This window comes from Pungitius pungitius, chromosome 1 (assembly GCF_949316345.1).
Source record: "Pungitius pungitius chromosome 1, fPunPun2.1, whole genome shotgun sequence".
NCBI classification, from domain to species: domain Eukaryota; kingdom Metazoa; phylum Chordata; class Actinopteri; order Perciformes; family Gasterosteidae; genus Pungitius; species Pungitius pungitius.
Genome location: NC_084900.1, coordinates 308783 through 323187, shown reverse-complemented (window position 1 = coordinate 323187; position 14405 = coordinate 308783). Strand labels below are relative to the sequence as shown.

Sequence of the window (14405 nt, the reverse complement as noted above, 5' to 3'; positions counted from 1 at the left end):
CCATCCCGGGAGAGGGATCCTCCTCTGACCTTCTCACTGAGGTTTCTTCCCTTTTTTCCCCATTGAAGGGTTTTTTCATATTTTGGGGAGTTTTTCCTGTGTCGATGTGAGGGTTTGGGGACAGAGGATGTTGCATGTGTACAGACTGTAAAGCCCTCTGAGGCAAATTTGCGATTTTGGGCTGTACAAAATAAAATGATTTGAATTGAATGTGTCCCCCAAACCGTCTCCTGGAGGACATGACGAGCTTGTGTGTCGATGTGTCCTCGGGGGAGACACTTAGCTGTGAGGACATGTGTGAACATTAGTGACAGGTGTCATCAGGGGGTGAACGGTGTCATGTGGTGCTTTGAGTGGTTAAAGAACAGAAAAGTCCAGTCCATTTACCATTTAGTCCATTTTACAGTTGATCTTTATTCTGATTGGCTGACGACAACAGTGACTTATTCATAAAACTAATGGTCCAACTGCTCCGGTGGTGCAGGAGCCTCCTGGTTCTGGACCTACTCAGAGGTCTAGGAGCTGGAGGTCACATGTTAGACGTCCACTTTAGTTTCCGGACACAAATGGACTTTGGTATAGAAACGTCTACTTTAGAGCATGATCAGGTACAAAAAGTGCTACAATACAAAAGTTCAGTTCTACAACTACGATGGACCAGAGTCTTCGACCCAGCAGGTTTAAGAACAAAAATAAAAAACAATCAGCTGGAATCAGATTTAAAACCAGGTCCAGATTTGGGTCCACAGTCCTCTGGCGGTTCAGGTGTTCCTGTGTGAGGGACCAGGCCGGCAGCGAATCCCAACACTTCTTTCAGGAAGTGGGCGGGGCTATACCAGCAGGGAGGTCCAATAGCGGACCCGTGTCCCTGCTGTGCGAGATGCTGATTGGCCACTTGGTCCAAGGGTTTGGATTAGGATGATAAAAACACACCTGGACACCTGGTGAGGTCGACACTGATTGGTCAACGAGTCCGATCATGAAGCTGAACTTGGCGCTGTGCTCCTGACTATCAGGGGCTTCCCGATTGGTCCAAACGTTCAGCGGTTACATGAAGAATGGGCGTGGCTCAGCAGAGTGCAGTGGTTATTGGACAGCTCGGCCAGGGAGGGGAGGGCTGTCATTGGTCAGTAGAGCAGCGGAGGCGGAGCTTTGTGGACTCTGAGCGTCTGGATGGAGGTGAGGATCTTCTTCTGGTGTCCGGCGAGGGTCACGCCCACTCTGAGCAGGTCGCTATGGAAACAGGCACACGTGAGGTTTGATATGTGCACGTATGTATGTGTATACACACACACGCATGTGTACATTTGCATACATACATGCGTATGTTTATAGAGTCACTTACTCAGTGTTGAGCTGAGAGACGACGTCCAGACTGGTGAACCCGGCCTGAAGGAAGCTCGCCTCGTATCGCTCCATCTTTATGGCCCGCAGCCACTCGGAGACAGAACCACAGGACGACAGAGAGGGGGGGACACGCCGGTCCAACAGGGGCTGGGACCCACTGACAGAGACAGAGAGACAGACAGGTCAATGGAGACCGAACCACAGGAATAGAGAAATGTAGAGAGAGACAGGTCACGTGAGTAAGAAGACAACGAGACACACATGCAGAAAGACAGGGACAGACGGACACGTGTGTCCTAAAGTGTGGACTGGACATTGTTGTCACGTTAGGTCCTGGGTTTACCAAGGAGACAGGTGTTGAGGGGTTGGTCGTCTCTTTAGAGGATTAGTGGGCAATTAACGGAACCCCTTTTCTTCTTCACCTGTTAAAGCTGCATCCTGTGTAGTGACCAGCAGGGGGCGACTCCTCTGCTCCCATAGACGTCTATGAGGAAATGACTCTACTTCTGTGTAGTGACCAGCAGGGGGCGACTCCTCTGCTCCCATAGACGTCTATGAGGAAATGACTCTACTTCTGTGTAGTGACCAGCAGGGGGCGACTCCTCTGCTCCCATAGACGTCTATGAGGAAATGACTCTACTTCTGTGTACTGACCAGCAGGGGGCGACTCCTCTGCTCCCATAGACGTCTATGAGGAAATGACTCTACTTCTGTGTAGTGACCAGCAGGGGGCGACTCCTCTGCTCCCATAGACGTCTATGAGGAAATGACTCTACTTCTGTGTAGTGACCAGCAGGGGGCGACTCCTCTGCTCCCATAGACGTCTATGAGGAAATGACTCTACTTCTGTGTAGTGACCAGCAGGGGGCGACTCCTCTGCTCCCATAGACGTCTATGAGGAAATGACTCTACTTCTGTGTAGTGACCAGCAGGGGGCGACTCCTCTGCTCCCATAGACGTCTATGAGGAAATGACTCTACTTCTGTGTAGTGACCAGCAGGGGGCGACTCCTCTGCTCCCATAGACGTCTATGAGGAAATGACTCTACTTCTGTGTAGTGACCAGCAGGGGGCGACTCCTCTGCTCCCATAGACGTCTATGAGGAAATGACTCTACTTCTGTGTAGTGACCAGCAGGGGGCGACTCCTCTGCTCCCATAGACGTCTATGAGGAAATGACTCTACTTCTCTCTTGATTTATTCCCTCAGTAAACATTGTAAACATGAGTTTATGGTCTCAGTCTCTAGTTTTAAGTCTTCTTCAATGCAGCATGATGTTCATTTAGTGAATGAAGGTCCATTTAGAGTCAAACAGACCATGAAGAGGGGATGCTTTAGGGCTGGGCTACACGCTGATTGACAGGTCTCTAACAGACCATAAAGCAGGTACAAGAGTCTCACCTGTGGCCCTCTGACAGCGTCACCTTCAGGGAGGCGGGGTTTCGGATCAGCCTATCGAGAGCAGACACAACGTCGCAGAACCTCGGCCGATTGGCTCGTTCCTTCTGCCAACAGTCCAACATGAGGGAATGGAGGGAGGCGGGACACTCTGGTGGGGGGGGGAGACGGTAGTCCTGCTCTATGGCGTTAATCACCTGGCGGAGAGAGAGACAGGCCGGAGGGTGAGACGGGAGAGAGACAGACGGAGACGCAGACAGTAAGTAGTACTTCTTACATCCTGGTTGCTCATGTCCCAATAAGGTCGCTCTCCGTACGACATCACCTCCCACATGACGATGCCATAGCTCCACCCATCGCTGGCCGAGGTGAACTTCCTGTTGGTCAAATAAAAGAATCAGTTACTACTACGTACTACATGAGAAGTAGTAGTAATAGAAGTACTACAACCTGCAGTACTAACACTCACCTGTAGGCGATGGCTTCAGGGGCGGTCCAGCGAATAGGAATCTTCCCTCCCTGAGGACGAGACACAGGCTTTCAGAGTAAAAGCACGGGGGGGCGTACAGAGAAGCAGTCGCCCTGAGGAACCGGTGAAGAGAGGTTCTTACCAGAGAGCTGGTGTACGTCGGGTCAGAAGAGTTTTCAGTCAGAAACCTGCTGAGACCGAAATCTGACACCTGAAAGCACAGCAACACACCTGTTAGACAGACAGGTGTGCGGACAGACAGGCGTCAAGAGAGACAGGTGGGCTGCCTCACCTTACAGACCAGGTTGGAGTTGACCAGGATGTTGCGGGCTGCCAGGTCTCTGTGGACGAAGCTCATGTCCGACAGGTACTTCATGCCGGCTGCGATGCCCCTCAGCATCCCCACCAGCTGGATGGGGGTGAACTGTCCGTCATTCACCTGCACACAGACAGGTGGTGAGACACAGACAGGTGGGTGGGGACGGTGAGACGTGTTCATTGTGGTCTCACCCTCAGGAAACTGTCCAGCGCTCCGTTCTCCATGAACTCAGTGAGGATCATGACGGGACAGGAAGTGGTGATAACGCCCTCCAGGTGGATGATGTTGGGGTGCTGGAACTGACCCATGATGGACGCCTCTGAAAGGAAGTCCCGCCTCTGCTTGTCCGTGTATCCGCCCTTCAGCGTCTTGATGGCCACGTAGTTCTCCCGCCGGCCCGGGACCCTCAGCCGACCTCTGCACACCTCGCCAAACTCACCTGGGCAGGTAAGTAGGAAATATTATAAACTTACCTGGGCAGGTACGGTTTAGAAAATACATACAAGTACAACTGCTCACCTGCTCCGATCACTTCCTCGATCTTCACAAAAGACGCCTCAATCTCTTTGGCGAACTCCCTCACTGCCTCATTAGGGTCCTCGTAGGTGAAGGGGTCGATGTACACCTTCATCGCTATGACAACGACATTATCACCATCATACGGCAACAGTGAACATAAAGCAATCTGATTGGTGCAACTTACTCTGTCCCATCTGGTAGTGTCCACTTTTATCAGTCAACTCAGAGTCCTTCACTCTCCTGCTGATGGGCGGGACAGACGGGAGACAGACAGACGGGAGACAGACAGACAGACGGGAGACAGACAGACAGGAGACAGACAGACAGGAGACAGACGGACAGACAGGAGACAGACAGACAGGAGACAGACGGACAGGAGACAGACAGACAGGAGACAGACGGACAGGAGACAGACAGACAGACGGGAGACAGACAGACAGGAGACAGACGGACAGACGGGAGACAGACAGACAGACAGGAGACAGACAGACAGGAGACAGACGGACAGACAGGAGACAGACAGACAGGAGACAGACAGACAGGAGACAGACAGACAGGAGACAGACGGACAGGAGACAGACAGACAGACGGGAGACAGACAGACAGGAGACAGACAGACAGGAGACAGACGGACAGGAGACAGACAGACAGACAGACAGACGGGAGACAGACAGACAGACAGGAGACAGACAGACAGACAGGAGACAGACAGACAGGAGACAGACAGACAGGAGACAGACAGACAGACAGACAGGAGACAGACAGACAGACAGACAGGAGACAGACAGACAGGAGACAGACAGACAGACGGGAGACAGACAGACAGACAGGAGACAGACAGACAGACGGGAGACAGACAGACAGACAGGAGACAGACAGACAGACGGGAGACAGACAGACAGACAGGAGACAGACAGACAGACAGACAGGAGACAGACAGACAGACAGACAGGAGACAGACAGACAGACGGGAGACAGACAGACAGACAGGAGACAGACAGACGGAAGACTTTAGTTTTTCAGCAGCTGCAAAATTCTTCATTTCCAAACACACACACACACACACACACACACACACACACACACACACACACACACAGGAATGTTATTATCTGTCTTTATCTTTTCATCTCCTCTCAGAGAGTCAAGTTTCTCCGTCTCAATATAGACAACGTGTCCCACCCTGCTGTCTGTGTGTGTGTCTGTGTGTGCGTGTGTGTGTGTGTGTGTGTCTGTGTGTCTGTGTGTGTGTCTGTGTGTGTGTGTGAGGACCTGAGGTCAGGGTTCCATTGTTGTGCAGCAGGGAGGGAGCATCCTGAACACACACGAGGAACAAAGTAACACACTCTTACCGGTAGCAGTACAGAGCCAGTATCGCCGTGGCAACAAGCATCAAGACCCCAATGGAGACGAGAACCGCTGTCACCACCAGCTGAGAACCGACACCTTGAGGGAATCAACGTGTAAACAACACAACGTAAACATCAACATGTAAACAACTCAATTGAACAGACAAACACTGGAGCCGCACAGGCGGCGTCTCACCCTCAGGCGGCGTCTCACCCTCAGGCGGCGTCTCACCCTCAGGCGGCGTGCTGAAGCTGCTCTCCGGGCTGAAGGAGCCGTAACCGGCCTGTGAACGACCTCTGACCTGAACCCGATACCTCAGGGCCCGCCGGAGCCCCGTCACCACCACCGAAGAAGACCTGCTCGACACGTACTGCCACTGCCCCGCCCCCTCGCCCTCCTGGTGATGACATCAGCCGTTACATCGCAGCCCATCCGTTGTGTGTGTGTGTGCGTTACTGTGTGTACCTTGGGGCTGTAGCGCAGCTGGTAGTCCAGGATCTGGTTCTGCAGAACTGGGACGTTCCACTCAAGAGACAAACTGGACTCTGAGGACGCCACCTTCCTCAGACCGGACACTGCAGGAGGAACTACACACACACACACACACACACACACACACACACACACACACACACACACACACACACACACACACACACACACGTCCTGTTTTTACTGATCTATACATTTTTAATACATTCATAATAAACTAGAATCAAACTTCATTAATTCATTACTGGGTGAAAGGCATTCTGGGTAAAGTAGTTACCGTCGTTGCTGGTGGTGACGTTGACTCTTTCGGAGGCCGGCTCTGATTGGCTCAGAGCAGAGACGCCGTTCAGTGATTGGACGGTGAAGGTGTACTTGGATTGGGGGCGGAGTCCCCACACAGAGACGCGGCGCTGGGACAGTCCACGCTGCGCCGGGCGGTACAGGACGCCGTCATCACACGGAGAACAGGAAGTGACCAATCCCTGAGCAGGAGGCAGGAGGGGGCGTGGTCAGAGGCTGTTACTGAGATTATTGCACCAGCATGATTTGCGATGAACAATATTATTGCAATTTTCATTTAATGCCACTGAAGCATCAGGCGAAGCCACGAGGTCGGGTTTGATGGAATGTTCGATCTGTCTCTCGTCTCTCATTCGGCTTAGAGCCACATGTTCTGGGTCATGTGGTCTGGTGTGGGTTCTGTACCTGGGGGGCGGGCCCACATCTGGAGCAGAGGACTCTGTAGGTCAGGTCTCCTCGTCCTCCTCGGTCCAGCGGCTCGCTCCACTCCAGAGTCACAGAGGTGTTGTTAATTTGACTCACAATGGAGCGGGGGGCGGAGGGGGGGCCTGGGGGTCAGAGGTCAAGTAGACTCACTGGCAGTGCTAAGCTAACACATGGTTTATATATTTACACTCTTAAAACAATAATATATTAAAAGTGATTATTCTTTACTTGTTTTTCAACGTCAGTCATCAGTGACGTCATCAGTGACGTCATCAGTGACGTCATCAGTGACGACACACACACTCGGTGGAGAGATATATGAGAATAATGGGGCTTGTGGACAGTATGTGTCTTTGAAATCATATTAGCGAATGTTCTTTCCCTCATTAGTTCCCATTAAACGGGTTGAACTGGTCCAGAACCCCCCCCCCGAAGGAGGTCTTCAAAAGAATAACTTTTCACTCAGAAGGGGGCGTGGCTTCTTTGCTATAACCCAGATGACATCAATGTGACATCACACAGTGGAGCATGGAGAAATGCATCATGGGAAACGGCAGCTTGCCTCTACTTGAACAGGAGGAGGATGAGAACAGTCTTACCTGTACAGGCGGCGTGGGGCGGGTCGGAGTCTGCACGGTGGTAACCATGGTGACAGGGACAGTAGGCGGAGCCTGGGATTACAGTGTTGCTCCTGTCTGGACACGGAGTGCAAACACCAGGTCCTAAACCCGCCTTAAACTGACCCGAGGGACAGGCTGCGGACACACACGGGTTAGCATTAGCATCCCCAAAAAGTCTGTTTCCTTTTGCTATGAAACTAAACTCGTCACTGATGAAACGCCACTTTGTCAAAGACAGGAAGTTGGACTGGTTTGATGTCGGTAACCAATAAAAGCAGAAAAATCATCCTCTAGACCTTGAAGGTCTTTGTTTCTCTGTCAAACATTCAGAACGTTCACATTCCTGGAGACACGGAGACACCACAGAGGACGCCTGCCTCACAGAGACAATGAAGGACAGGAAGTGACCTCGGCTCCAACAGGATGTGGAAGAAAATGCAATGATGTCATCACCGCCATTTTCTGTCAGGCACACACACTTCAACACACTCTCAGCACATTAAGCAGCAAGTGTGTGTGTGTCTGTGTGCGTTAACTGGTGAAACACACAGCAATGCGGTTAAATAAGGCGACTTTTATTTTGTAAACTCGCCTCGACAGCGCACGTTGCCCTCCCCCGCCTCGTAACCGGGGCGACAGGCACAGCTGGACGTCGGCTGCCCCACCCACTGCCCGTCCTCGCCACAAAGCATGCTTGGAGGTTGAGAGTGCTCGCCGGGCGGCGTCACGGCGTTCTCCACACACACACCGTGAGCCTGCGAAACACACCTTTCACAGTAAGAGCCTCCAAATAGAAATAGTTGTTTAACTTTTGCATCATTTTTTACTTTCAATATAAAGACACTTTGTGATGTAATATCATTTTAAAAACACAACAAAGTATCACTTAAGCATGACATTGCAAAATGAAACATTAAAGCTTTTATTCTTTAAACTAAATATTTACTATATGTAAAATTACATCACGTCTTTTAGCTGATGCTTTTATTCTAAGCTTACAATAAGTGCATTTACACCAAATAAGCCGATTTATAGTTATACTAGTTATTTACTAGTTATAGAGCCATTATAAGTACACTTAGAGTGCTGTTAGTGGTTCGTTTGAAGATGTAAAGGCGCTCTGTGGTTCTGATGTCATCAGAGAAGGTTACTTTGGTCTGGATTCTGGTGAACATTTTATTTTGAAACAATCAACTAAACCAAGTAGCTTATTTATTAACAATAATGACCGCCTGTCATTGTGATGTCACTCACCTGCTCCACCAGCGAGTGGGGAACAGTCTCGGGGAAAGCGGCGAGGGCGCGGCGGAGCGGGGGGCACTTCCTGTAGAAGACGCGCACGGAGAGCAGCGCCATGCAGGCTCCCTGGCTCTGGAAGGCCAGGTAGAGCCCCGCCCCCGCCAGCGGCGCCAAGCGCAGCAGCTTGACGTTGGAGCGCTTCACGCCTCGCTTCATCAGGTGGTCCGCCGCCACCGTGGACACCTTGACGTACGGGTTCTCCATCCAGGCCGGGTGGGTGGGCGTGGCTTCGGCGCTGTCCGACGGGTAGTAGTAGAGGTTGAAGGTCTCCTTGCAGTGGCGCGTGTTCCGGCTGGCACAGTCCATCATGGAGAACCTGAGGAGACCATGGAGGATTAGCCCTCGATGGCCACACAGTACGAACTGAGCACCGATACGCCGAGGCAAACCGACCGGATCTCCACGTAGAGGGTTGTCGCCGCCCCCCGGGGGATCCAGCGCGTCCTCAGCCAATGAGAGGACAGGCTGTCCGGAGTGCAGATCTCATAGGTCCGTACGCTCCTCGCCTCGTCGTCCAACCCGCTCAGCTCCTCCCACTAGAGAGACGTGTTTAGGGGTTAGCCTGCTTCATTGAGATCAATGCTACACTGCATGTCCATGTGTACCTGAGGATCTTCAGGTGGATGGTTCGTCCATCGAAGGTCCGACGTTTCCAGCTTGGTGTTAACCAGAACCTCTGAGAGACAGACAGGTAAGTTCAGTCCGACCGGTTCCTAGAGAACCATCAAACGCCTCATGGAACATCACACACCTCATGGAACCATCACACACCTCATGAACCATCACACACCTCATGGAACATCACACGCCTCATGGAACCATCACACACCTCATGGAACATCACACCTCATGGAACATCACACGCCTCATGGAACATCACACCTCATGGAACATCACACACCTCATGGAACATCACACCTCATGGAACATCACACGCCTCATGGAACCATCACACACCTCATGGAACATCACACCTCATGGAACATCACACCTCATGGAACATCACACGCCTCATGGAACATCACACCTCATGGAACATCACATGCCTCATGGAACATCACACGCCTCATGGAACATCACACGCCTCATGGAACATCACACGCCTCATGGAACCATCACACACCTCATGGAACATCACACGCCTCATGGAACCATCACACACCTCATGGAACATCACGCCTCATGGAACCATCACACACCTCATGGAACATCACACGCCTCATGGAACATCACACACCTCATGGAACCATCACACGCCTCATGGAACATCACACACCTCATGGAACCATCACACACCTCATGGAACATCACACCTCATGGAACATCACACCTCATGGAACATCACACGCCTCATGGAACATCACACACCTCATGGAACCATCACACACCTCATGGAACCATCACACACCTCATGGAACCATCACACACCTCATGGAACATCACACACCTCATAGAACATCACACGCCTCATGGAACATCACACGCCTCATGGAACCATCACACGCCTCATGGAACCATCACACGCCTCATGGAACCATCACACACCTCATGGAACATCACACGCCTCATGGAACCATCACACGCCTCATGGAACATCACACGCCTCATGGAACATCACACAGCTCATGGAACCATCACACACCTCATGGAACATCACACGCCTCATGGAACCATCACACACCTCATGGAACATCACGCCTCATGGAACCATCACACGCCTCATGGAACATCACACACCTCATGGAACATCACACGCCTCATGGAACATCACACACCTCATGGAACCATCACACACCTCATGGAACATCACACCTCATGGAACATCACACCTCATGGAACATCACACGCCTCATGGAACATCACACCTCATGGAACATCACACGCCTCATGGAACATCACACGCCTCATGGAACATCACACGCCTCATGGAACCATCACACACCTCATGGAACATCACACGCCTCATGGAACCATCACACACCTCATGGAACATCACGCCTCATGGAACCATCACACACCTCATGGAACATCACACGCCTCATGGAACATCACACACCTCATGGAACCATCACACGCCTCATGGAACATCACACACCTCATGGAACCATCACACACCTCATGGAACCATCACACGCCTCATGGAACATCACACACCTCATAGAACATCACACCTCATGGAACCATCACACACCTCATGGAACATCACACACCTCATAGAACATCACACGCCTCATGGAACCATCACACACCTCATGGAACATCACACACCTCATGGAACCATCACACACCTCATGGAACATCACACGCCTCATGGAACATCACACACCTCATGGAACCATCACACACCTCATGGAACCATCACACACCTCATGGAACATCACACACCTCATAGAACATCACACGCCTCATGGAACATCACACGCCTCATGGAACCATCACACGCCTCATGGAACCATCACACACCTCATGGAACATCACACACCTCATAGAACATCACACGCCTCATGGAACATCACACGCCTCATGGAACATCACACGCCTCATGGAACATCACACGCCTCATGGAACCATCACACACCTCATGGAACATCACACGCCTCATGGAACCATCACACACCTCATGGAACATCACGCCTCATGGAACCATCACACACCTCATGGAACATCACACGCCTCATGGAACATCACACACCTCATGGAACCATCACACGCCTCATGGAACATCACACACCTCATGGAACCATCACACGCCTCATGGAACCATCACACGCCTCATGGAACATCACACACCTCATAGAACATCACACCTCATGGAACCATCACACACCTCATGGAACATCACACACCTCATAGAACATCACACGCCTCATGGAACCATCACACACCTCATGGAACATCACACACCTCATGGAACCATCACACACCTCATGGAACATCACACGCCTCATGGAACATCACACACCTCATGGAACCATCACACACCTCATGGAACCATCACACACCTCATGGAACATCACACACCTCATAGAACATCACACGCCTCATGGAACATCACACGCCTCATGGAACATCACACGCCTCATGGAACCATCACACACCATCTGATCTCCCACTGCAGCTGAACGCTTCTCAGAACCAGAGCCCATAAGAGTGAATCCTGAATCCTGACCACAAACATATAGACTCTTCCCCCCCCACACACACACACACACCTTAACACGACAAGCTGCACTCTTGTCACCAGATACACTGTTTATAGTGTGTGTGTTTGGTCTCACCTGCAGGATCGTCATGGTAACTGATGCTAAGGAAGAGGCTCCGCCTCCTTACAAATCACAGCCTATATACTGTGTGTAATAAGTACTTTCTCAGTGTATATTAGTACTTATTCAGGGTTCTGTGTTATTCTATATCTTTATTATCATTATCTTGAATCAAAACATTTATATTAATTAAGCAATTAACGTTAATTGAACATTAAATACTTTCAATTCAATAGTATTAATCAATATAATAATAATAATATTGACTTAATGACCTATTAATGCGTGTATTGATCAGTACGGAAGCCCGCAGAGGACAAACCTACCTTCATCGGCCCCGCAGCGGGTCAGCAGCGGGAGGAGCAGAACCAGCAGCCTGCAGGAGGAGGAGGCTCCTGACCTCTGACCCTCCATCACAAGCATCGATCACTGACTGACCGTCACCTGGGCGCGCGCCTAGTCGGCCGCGTGCGTGTCATCGGGGCCTCGGAGTCTTTAGCTGAGACAACTTTTCAAGATGGACGCCCAAAAAAGTGCAGTAGAAGAAAGTTGAGGCTGCGGTTCTCCATGGACGTTCAACCCCCCCCCCCGTGACCCCCCGTGACCTCCGTCTCACGCCTCCATTCCAACACTTTGTCTGACAAACTGCGGGGCGTGGCTGCCCTCCAGGCCGGGAGAGGAGCAATGAGGGGCGGCCTGGTGAGCGGAGAAGGGTCGGTGGTTCGCCTGGAGGGTCCGAGAGAGACACACACACACACACACACACACACACACCGGGACGACACACGCACAGCGGGTCCGTCCTCACCGGTCCGAGCTCCGTGTGGTTCCGTGTGGCTTCCAGTTGGCCCGTTTCTCCGGTTCAGACCTCCAGGATCCAGCGGACTCAAAACTTTGGGACAAAAGCAGCTTCAAGTTTCCTCCTCTGGAGAGCCGAGGAGGCCACGCCCCCTCCGCCGGCTGCGATTGGCTGCCCGAGCCGTCAATCATCAGAGGGGCAGACATCTCCGAAGGAATGCGTCTCTTAATAATAGTAATGCTAATAATACAAATCCTGATAACAATCTGAATAAAAGTATTTATAATAAAAAGAGTAAAACGTTCATGATTAAAAACTTTATTCATTTATTAATTAAAACATAACTGAGAACACATTTTGTATCTTTAATTTAAAGGAAGTTATTTAATTTAGAAAACATTTGACAAATATCCTTCAATTTTAAGTCATGTTTATTTACAGAGATCATGAAGAAACATAGATGCACAAATACATAAGTGTACATGTAAGCACAGAGCAGGAGGCCGGTTTCTGTTTCACACCTGGAGCTCAGGTGAGACAATGATGTCAATGAAATTGCACGGCATGTCTCTGCCCTGATACCCCATGTGACCTTTGACCCCCAGTAGCTCCTCTTCCTATGGGCTCCTCCCTCCCTGACTTCCTGTGCGTCTCCTTTCTGCGAACGGCGGCCTCTGATTGGCCACTCGGACCGGTCGCCACATTCCAGCGGCCGACAGGACGTGATGCGGCTCACAGGCCCTGAACCGGTCGTTTCCTACTTTTCCCATGATGCCTTTCAGTGTGGAGCCTGTAAATGGGCATAGAGCATACTTCATGTTATTGTTGATTAAAGACATCAATCCACAAATGACACATTAACTTTTTAATGAACATGAAAAACAAACATCACAACAATACAAAGAGAGAGACCAACAGGAAGAGACAGACGCACAGAGACAGGAAAGAGACCAACAGGTAGAGACAGACGCACAGAGACAGGAAAGAGACCAACAGGAAGAGACAGACGCACAGAGACAGGAAAGAGACCAACAGGAAGAGACAGACGCACAGAGACAGGAAAGAGACCAACAGGTAGAGACAGACGCACAGAGACAGGAAAGAGACCAACAGGTAGAGACAGACGCACAGAGACAGGAAAGAGACCAACAGGAAGAGACAGACGCACAGAGACAGGAAAGAGACCAACAGGAAGAGACAGACGCACAGAGACAGGAAAGAGACCAACAGGTAGAGACAGACGCACAGAGACAGGAAAGAGACCAACAGGTAGAGACAGACGCACAGAGACAGGAAAGAGACCAACAGGTAGAGACAGACGCACAGAGACAGGAAAGAGACCAACAGGAAGAGACAGACGCACAGAGACAGGAAAGAGACCAACAGGTAGAGACAGACAGTCATGTTTCACTCTCTGACATCTGGGACCAGTTGGAGAAAAATGAAGAGACAGTCAGACAATTCAATTAATTTTATTTTGTATTGCCCAAAATAGCCTTTACAATCTGTACTCATGCAACATCCTCTGACCTTTGACCTTCACATCGGCAGAAGGAGGAAACCGACAAAAGACAGACAGGAAGTCCTGGTCGTTCATGTGGTCTCTTTGTGTCTGTGTGGATTTATTGTGTCACACACACACTTTTCCCCATGTGGTCTGATGTCATTTTGAGTGTATGATGTAATTTACCTGAACATTGGAGCTGATGGATCCTAACAGGAGGTGAGCTGTCAATCAAGCCTCAATGTGAGGACTTGACAGTCTGTGGCTCAGTGAGCTGGTTTCACTGGGAGAGAGCGACACG

The 14405-nt window shown here is 50.7% G+C and overlaps 1 protein-coding gene across 4 annotated transcripts; it reads right to left on the bottom strand.

Moving 5' to 3' along the window:
- Nucleotides 1-394: 394 nt before the first annotated feature.
- On the bottom strand, nt 395-12746 carry LOC119223270 (ephrin type-B receptor 4b-like). Of its 4 annotated transcripts, none has more exons than XM_037480479.2 (21): nt 12128-12746; nt 9144-9214; nt 8932-9074; nt 8494-8854; nt 7832-7994; nt 7219-7374; nt 6599-6741; nt 6171-6375; nt 5867-5988; nt 5597-5798; nt 5404-5497; nt 4236-4294; nt 4052-4165; nt 3724-3971; nt 3506-3652; nt 3356-3424; nt 3214-3263; nt 3022-3121; nt 2748-2941; nt 1346-1504; nt 395-1233 (listed from the first exon to the last, which is right to left on the bottom strand). In XM_037480479.2, the coding sequence occupies exons 1-21, from the start codon at nt 12222-12224 to the stop codon at nt 1128-1130; spliced, it is 3003 nt and encodes a 1000-aa protein (XP_037336376.1). In that variant the 5' UTR covers nt 12225-12746; the 3' UTR covers nt 395-1127. The 4 variants fall into 4 exon arrangements, with proteins under 4 accessions (XP_037336376.1, XP_037336378.1, XP_037336379.1 ...); XM_037480481.2 differs by having other exon boundaries at nt 4236-4291; XM_037480482.2 differs by having other exon boundaries at nt 5615-5798.
- Between the last annotated feature and the right edge of the window lie 1659 nt (nt 12747-14405).